The following is an 8490-nucleotide window of genomic DNA, read 5'->3' as shown; positions in this document are numbered from 1 at the left end:
GAAAACGAGAGGGAGAAAGAAGGAGAAAAAAGCAAGTGAGCGAGAAAGAAATGAGAGAGATACGAGAGGGAGAAAGAGCGAGAGAAATGAAAGAGAGAGAGAGAGAAGAAGGGTAAACAGAAAGAAAAGGAAAAACGAGAGGAAGAAGAAAAAGAAGAAAAAGTCAGAGAGCGAGAATAGAAGGAGAAAAAAGCGAGAAAAGAAAGAGAGAAATGAAATGAGAGGAAGAAGAAAGAAAGAAATGAAAGAGTGAAACAGACGAGAATAATAAAAAGAAAACGAGAGGGAAAGAGAGGGGAAAGAAGAAGAGGAGAAAAAAGCAAGGTGAGCAAGAAAGAAATGAGGAGAGAAAAAGAAACGAGAGAAGAAATGAGAGAAATGAAAGAGGAGAGAGAGGAAGAAGGATAGAAAGAAAACGAGAGGGAGAAAGAAGGAGAATAAAGCGAGAGAGCGAGAAAAGAATGAGAGAGAAAAAGAAACGAGAGGAAGAAAGAGAGAAATGAAAGAGTGAGAGAGAGGAAGAAGATAAAAAGAAATCAGAGGGAGGGAGAAGGAGAAAAAAGCAAGAGAGCGAAAAAGGAAAGAGAAAGAGAAATAGAAACGAGAGAAAGAATGAGAGAATTGAAAGAGTGAGAGAGAGGAAGAAGGATCAAAAAGAAAACGAGAGGGAGAAAGAAGGAGAAAAAAGCGCGAGAGAGAGAGCGAGTAAAGAAGAGAGGAAGAGAAAGAGGAAGAAGGATCAAAAAGAAAAACGAGAGGGAGAAAAGAAGAGGGAAAAAAGCGAGAGAGACGAGAAAAGAAAGAGAGGAAGAGAGAGAGAAAGGAAAGAGTGAGATAGAGGAAGAAGGACAAAAGAAAACGAGAGGGAGAAAGAAGGAGAATAAAGCAATTGAGCTAGAAAAAGAAAGAGAGAGAGAAAAGAAAGAAAACGAGAGGAAGAAAGATAGAGAAATGAAAATGTGAGAGAGAGGAGGAAGAAGGATAAGAAAAAGAAAACGAGACGGAGAAAGAAAGAAAGAGAAAAAAGCGGAGAGAGAGCGAGAAAAGAAAGAAAGAGGGAAGAAAAGGAGGCGAAAGAGAAAGAAAGAAAGAAAGAGTGAGAGAGAGGGAAGAAGGATAAAAAGAAAACGAGAGGAGAAAAAGAAAGAAGGAGAGAGGGAAAAAAGCGAGAGAGCGAGAAAAGAAAGAAAGAGGGAAGGAAAAGAGAGGAAGAAAGAAAGAAAGGAAAGAGTGAGAGAGAGGAAGAAGGATGGAAAGAAAACCAGAGGGGGAAAGAAGGAGAAAAAAGCGAGAGAGTGAGAAAAGAAAGAGAGTGAAAAAGAAACGAGAGGAAGAAAGAATGAGAGAGAGGAAGAAGGATAAAACGAAACCGAGCGGGAGAAAGAAGGAGAAAAAACGAGAGAGCAATAAAAAGAAAGAGTGGGTGAAAAAGAAACGTGGGTAAGAAAGAAAGGAAGAAAAGAAAGAAGAAATGAAAGAATGAGAGAGAGAAGAGGAAAGAAGGATGAAAAGAAGAAAAGAAACCGAGAGAGGAAAGAGAAGAAAGAAGGAGAAAAAACGCGAGAGAGCGAGAAAAGAAAGAGAGGTAGAAGAAAGGAGAGAAAAAAGAGAGAAAAGAAAGAGTGAGAGAAAGGAAGAAAGATAAAAAGAAAAAAAGGAGCGGGAGAAAAGAGGAGAAAAAAGCGAGAGAAGCGAGAAAAGAAAGAGAGAGAAAAAGAAACGAGAAGAAGAAAGAGAGAAATGAAAGAGTGAGAAAGAGGAAGAAGGATATTAAAAAGAAAACGAGACGGAGAAGAAAGAAGGAGAAAAAATCGAGAGAGCAAGAAAAGAAAGAGAGAGAAAAAAAAAACGAGAGGAAGAAAGATAGAAATGAAAGAGTGAGAGAGAGGAGAGGAAAAAGGAAAAAAAAGAAAACGAGAGGGAGAAAGAAGGAGAAAAAAGCGAGCGAAAAGAAAGGAGAAAAAGAAAGAGAGAGAAAAGAAAACGAGAGAAGAAAAAAGAGAAATGAAAGAATGAGAGAGAGGAAGAAGAAGGATAAAAAGGAAAACGAGACGGAGAAAGGAGGAAAAAAAAGGCGAAAGAGCGAGGAAAAGAAAGAAGAAAAGAGGGAAGGAAAGAGAGAAAAGAAAGAAAGAATATAAGAGTGAGAGAGAGAGGAAGAAGAATGGAAAGAAACCAAGAGGGAGAAAGAAGGAGAAAAAAGCAAGAGAGTGAGAAAAGAAAGAGAGAGGAAAAGAAATGAGAGCAAGAAAGAGACAAATGAAAGAGAGAGGAAGAAGGATAAAAAGAAAACAAGAGGGAGAGAGAAGGAGAAAAAAGCAAGAGGGCGATAAAGGAAAGAGAACGAGAAATAGAAACGAGGGGAAGAATGAGAGAAATGAAAGAGTGAGAGAGAGGAAGAAGGATAAAAAGAAGACGAGAGGGAGGGAGAAGGGGAAAATAGTGAGAGAGCAAGAAAAGAAAGAGAGAGGAAAAGAAATGAGAGCAAGAAAGAGAGAAATGAAAGAGTAAGAGAGAGGAAGAAGGATAAAAAGAAACCAAGAGGGAGAGAGAAGGAGAAAATAGTGAGAGAGTAAGAAAAGAAAGAGAGAGGAAACGAAATGAGAGCAAGGAAGAGAGAAATGAGATAGTGAGAGAGAGGAAGAAGGATAAAAAGAAAACAAGAGGGAGAGAGAAGGAGAAAAAAGCAAGAGGGCGATAAAGGAAAGAGAAAGAGAAATAGAAACGAGTGGAAGAATGAGAGAAATGAATGAGTGAGAGAGAAGAAGAAGGATAAAAAGAAGACGAGAGGGAGGGGGAAGGAGAAAAACGTGAGAGAGCAAGAAAAGAAGGAGAGAGAAAAAGAATCGAAAGGAAGAAAGAGAGAAATGAAAGAGTGAGAGAGAGGAAGAAGGATAAAAAGAAAACGAGAGGGAGAAAGAAGGAGAAAATAGTGAGAGAGCAAGAAAAGAAAGAGAGAGGAAAAGAAATGAGAGCAAGAAAGGGAAAATGAAAGAGTAAGAGAGAGGAAGAAGGATAAAAAGAAAACAAGAGGGAGAGAGAAGGAGAAAATAGTGAGAGAGTAAGAAAAGAAAGAGAGAGGAAACGAAATGAGAGCAAGGAAGAGAGAAATGAGACAGTGAGAGAGAGGAAGAAGGAAAAAAAGAAAACAAGAGGAGAGAGAAGGAGAAAAAAGAAAAAACCAAAAAGGGCGATAAAGGAAAGAGAAAGAGAAATAGAAACGAGGGGAAGAATGAGAGAAATGAAAGAGTGAGAGAGAGGAAGAAGGATAAAAAGAAGACGAGAGGGAGGGAGAAGGAGAAAAACGTGAGAGAGCAAGAAAAGAAGGAGAGAGAAAAAGAAACGAAAGGAAGAAAGAGAGAAATGAAAGAGTGAGAGAGAGGAAGAAGGATAAAAAGAAACCGAGAGGGAGAAAGAAGGAGAAAAAAACAGGAGAGCAAGAAAAGAAAGAGAGAGAAAAAACGAGAGAAAAAGAAATGAGAGGAAGAAAGAGAGAAATGAAAGAATGAGAGAGAGGAAGAAAGATAGAAATGAAATAAATGAGAGAGAGGAAGGAGAAAAAGAAAACGAGAGGAGAAAGAAGGATAAAAAAGCGAGAAAACGAAAGAAAAAAGAGAGAAAAGAAAGAGTGAGAGAATGGAAGAAAGATAAAAAGAAAAGGAGAGAGAGAAAGACGGAGAAAAAAGCGAGAGTGAGAAAAGAAAAAGTGAGAGAAATGAAAGAGTGAGAGAGAGGAAGAAGAATGGAAAGAAACCAAGAGGGAGAAAGAAGGAGAAAAAAGCGAGAGAGTGAGAAAAGAAAGAGAGAGAATAAGAAACGAGAGGAAGAAAGAGAGAAATGAAAGTGTGAGAGAGAGGAAGAAGGATAAAAAGAAAACGAGAGGGAGAAAGAAGGAGAAAAAAGCGAACGAGCGAGAAAAGAAAGAGAGAGAAGTAGAAAGAGATAAATGAAAGTGTGAAAGACAGGAAGAATGATAAAACGAAAACGAGAGGGAGAAAGAAGGAGAAAAAAGCGAACGAGCGAGAAAAGAAAGAGAGAGAAGCAGAAAGAGAGAAATGAAAGAGTGACAGACAGGAAGAAGGATAAAAAGAAAACGAGAGGGAGAAAGAAGGAGAAAAAAGCGAGAGAGCGAGAAAAGAAAGAGAGAGAGAGAAAGAAACGAGAGTAAGAAAGAGAGAAATGAAAGAGTGAGAGGGAGGAAGAAGGATCAAAAGGAAATAAGAGGGAGAAGAAGGAGAAAAAAGCGAGAGAGTGAGAAAAGAAAGAGAGAGAAAAAGAAACGAGAGGAAGAAAGAAAGAGAGAAATGAGAGATTGAGAGAGAGGAAGAAGGAATAAAAAAAAAAACAAGGAGGGAGAAAGAAGGAGAAAAAGTGAGAGAGAGAGAGTAAAGGAATGAGAGAGGGAGGGAGAAAAAGAAGCGAGAGGAAGAAGAGAGAGAAATGAAAGAGTGAGAGAGAGGAAGAAGAATAAAAAGAAAACGAGAGGGAGAAAGAAGGAGAGAAAAGCGAATGAGCGAGAAAAGAAAGAGAGAGAGATAGAAACGAGAGAAAGAAGAGAGAATTGAAAGAGCGAGAGAGAGGACAAAGGATTGAAAGTAAATGAGAGGAAAAAAGGGAGAAATGAAAGAGTGAGGGAGAGGAAGAAGGATAAATAGTAAACGAGAGGGAGAAAGAAGGAGAGAACAGCGAACGAGCGAGAAAAGAAAGAGAGAGAGGAAGAAAGATAGAAATGAAATAAATGAGAGAGAGGAAGGAGAAAAAGAAAACGAGAGGGAGAAGAAGGAGAAAGGATAGAGAGAGAAAAAGAAAACGAGAGAAAAGAAAGAGAGAAATGAAAGTGTGAGAGAGAGGAAGAAGGATGAAAAGAAGACGAGAGGGAGAAAGAAGGAGAACAAAGCGAGAGAGCGAGAAAAGAAAGAGAGAGAGAAAAAGAAATGAGAGGAAGAAAGAGAGAAATGAAAGAGTGAAAGAGAGGAAGAAGAATAAAAAGAAAACGAGAGGGAGAAAGAAGGAGAAAAAAGCGAGAGAGCAAGGAAAGAAAGAGAGAGAGAAAAAGAAATGAGAGGAAGAAAGAGCAGAAGAAAGGGAGTGAGAAAGAGAGAATGAAAATGAGGAAATGAAAGAGTAAGAGAGAACAGACAAAGAAAACGAGCGAAAGAGAGAAAAGAAAAAGATAGAGAGAGATAGAGAAAGGAAACAGAGGGAGAAAGAGGGAAAAGGAAAAGATAAAGAGAGATAGGGAGAAGGAAAACCAGAAAATAAAAAGAGAGAGAAAAGAAGCAGAGAGGGAGTGAGCGAGAATAGAAAAAGTGAAAGAGGGAGAGGAAGAGAGAAAGATGGAAGATGAGAGAAGAAAAAGGTACTGAGAGAAATAAAGAGAGAAAATGGGAGAGAGAGAGAGAGGAAGAAAGAGGAAAAACAAACACTGAAAGAGAGAGAAATGAGAAAGAGAGGGATAAAAGAGACGTAAAAGGGATTAATAAAGAGAATGAGAGAAAAGAAAGAGGGATAAAGAGAGAAAAGAAGGGAAGAAGGCCAGAGAGGGAGAGAAAAAGAAAAAGTAAGTCCCTTAAAGGGGAAGAAAAGGAAAGAGGGAAAGAAGAGGGAAAGGAAAGGACAAAGAGACTGAAAGAAAGAGAGGGAGAGGGAGGAAGAGAGAAAAGGAAATTGAGAGAGTGAGAGGAAGAGAGAAGAGAAAAATTGCCAGAGAAATGAGATAACAGAGAGAAAGAGGAAGAGAGGAAAGAAAGAGAGAAAGAGGTAAAAGAAAAGGGAGAGATAAAGAAGAGAGAATAGAAAAAGAGAGAAAAGTAAAGCAGGAGAGAAAGGTAAAAGAGTGGGGGAGAAGGAGAGAAGAGAAAAAGAGAGGGGGAGAAAGAAGGAGGGAAAAGGGGAAAAAGAAAGTGAGAGATAAGAATAGGAGAGGAAGAGAAAGAGAAAAGAGACAGAGAGGGAAAGAGGGGAATATAGGAGAGAAAAGAGAGTGGGAAATAGAGAGAGAGGAAGAAATATACAAAAGAGAGGGAGAGAGGAAGTGATAAAAGAAAAGAGAGAGAGAAAAAAGTGGAAGGAAAAGAGAAGAGAAGAGAGTGAGAACAAAGAGTAGTAAGAGACATAGAGAGAGGAAGATAGAAAAAAAAAATTGAGTGAGGAGAGAAGAAGAAAGAGAGAGGAAAGGGAGAGAGAGAGAAAAGGAAAAGAGAAAGGAGATCAAAGAAAGAGAGACAAGTAAAAGAGAAAGAGGAAGTAAGATAGAAAAGGCAAAGAGAAGCACAGAGAGAAAAAGAGAGAAAGAGATAAAAGTAAAAGAGAAAGAGAGATGAAAAAGAAAAAGGTTGGGTGAAAGAGAGAAAAGGATTAGTGAAGGAGACAGAGAGAGAAAGAACGAAAAAAGGTAATAGAGAGAGAGATAAAGAAAGAGAAATGCAAAAAGAGAGAAAGAATGTAAGAATAGAAATAGAAAGAAATGAAAGAGAGAGAGATACGGAGAGAGAAAGAGAGAAATTGAAAAATAGAGAAAGAGAAAGATAAGAGAAAAAAGAAAAAGAGAAAGAGGAAGGAAATGGGAGAGAGAAAGAGAGAAAAAGAAAATGGGAAAAGAGAGAAAAGAAAGAGAGAGAGAGTAAAAGAGACACGGAGAGAGAAAGAGAAAGAAAGACAGAGAAGGAGAAGGGAAAGAGGGAGAAAGTGAGAAAAGAAAGAGAAGGAAAGAAATGAAAGAGGGAGATAGAGAGAGAAAGAAGTAGAGAAGAAAGAGGAAAGAAAACGAGAAGAGAATGAGAGACAAAGAGAGAAAAAGAGGAGAGAGAGTAAAGAGATACGGAGAGAGGAGAAAGAAAGAGAGAGAGAAAAAGGGTAAAGAGAGAGAAAGTGAGAAAAGAAAGAGAAGGATAGGAATGAAAGAGGGAGATAGAGAGAGAAAGAAGGAGAGAAAGAGGAAAGAAAACGAGAAAGAGAGTGAGAGACAAAGAGAGAAAAGAGAGATAGAGTAAAAGAGATAAGGAGAGAGGAGAAAGAAAGAGAGAGAGAAAAAGGGGAAAGAGAGAGAAAGTGAGAAAAGAAAGAGAAGGATAGGAATGAAAGAGGGAGATAGAGAGAGAAAGAAGGAGAGAAAGAGGAAAGAAAACGAGAAAGAGAGTGAGAGACAAAGAGAGAAAAGAGAGAGAGAGAGAGAGAGAAATGGAATTTCTCTATTTCACATGTCCTCACTTTCTTCATTACAGATTAATGAACATTTTCGTGGACGAACTCCTTTAATCATTGCCTGTAGAGAGGGTGCCGATAGAAGAATCATCGAAATATTGCTAAAAGCTGGTCCGGAGTTAGGAGCGAAAGACTCAAATGGTTGGACAGCTTTGCATTGTGCTGTGTATGGGTAAGTTGAGAATCAAGTAAAATCTGCAGATGTGTTTTTGGTTGTAAATTTGTTGCAATTGCAGACACAGGTTCAATATCCAAACAGGCCAGAGTTGTGGGACAACAGCACAACAGCAGACTAGCAAACAACAACAACAACAAGCTTCTCTTTAGTCATCGATCCAATTCATTAGTCATTATTCAATCATAACAATCCCGATGATGATGATGATGATGACGGCGATGATGATGACGATGACGGTATTGATGATGTCGATCATCATGATGGTGTTGTTGATTATGATGATGATGATGATGATGGCGAGCGATGATGGTGATGCTGCTGCTGCTGATGATATGATAATGATAATGATGATGATACGACGATGATGATGATGACGATGATGATGATGACTGTGATTATGCCGATGATGATGATTATAATTTAGTGGCGATGAATGATGATGATGACGACGATGATGATGATGATTATGATGATGACGATGATAACCACGATGATGAAGTGATGATGGTGATGGTGTGTTGATGATGATGATGATGATGATATCATGATGAAGATCATGATGTTGATGATAACGACGATGATGAAGATGACGATGGTGATGGTGATGATGATGATTATGATGATGATGACGATAATGATGATGATGACGACGATGATGAAGATGATGAAGATGTTGATAATAATGATGATGGTGATGATGATGATGATGTGGATGATGATGATGGTGATGACGACAATGATTATTATGATGATTATCGTGATGATGACGACGATGATGATGATTATGATGTAATTATTATGATGATAATGATGTTATTATTATGATGATGATGATGATGAGGTTGATCTTGCTGTTGATGATGATGATAGATGCGATGATGATGATGATGATGACGATGATGATGACGATGATGATGATGGTGATGATGATGATGATGATGATAATGATGATGATGATGATATTAATGAGGTTGATCTTGCTGTTGATGATGGTGTTGATGATGATGATGATGATTATGATTATAGTGGTAATGAATGATGATAATATTGATTATGATGATATTGGAGATGTCGAAGATGATAATGATGATGATGGTGTTGGCAATGAG

The 8490-nt window shown here is 38.2% G+C and overlaps 1 protein-coding gene across 1 annotated transcript in view; it reads left to right on the top strand.

Moving 5' to 3' along the window:
• Positions 1-7057: 7057 nt before the first annotated feature.
• Positions 7058-8490, top strand: part of LOC115227003 (receptor-interacting serine/threonine-protein kinase 4-like) — a 5609-nt gene continuing 4176 nt past the window's right edge. The window contains exon 1 of the mRNA XM_029797953.2: positions 7058-7375. Within this exon, the coding sequence (XP_029653813.2) occupies positions 7077-7375 (299 nt within the window). The 5' untranslated portion in view covers positions 7058-7076. The remainder of the gene's footprint in view (positions 7376-8490) is intronic.

The sequence above is a fragment of the Octopus sinensis genome, unplaced genomic scaffold, assembly GCF_006345805.1.
Source record: "Octopus sinensis unplaced genomic scaffold, ASM634580v1 Contig01190, whole genome shotgun sequence".
Lineage (NCBI taxonomy): Eukaryota > Metazoa > Mollusca > Cephalopoda > Octopoda > Octopodidae > Octopus > Octopus sinensis.
This window is presented reverse-complemented; position numbering and strand designations above follow the sequence as displayed.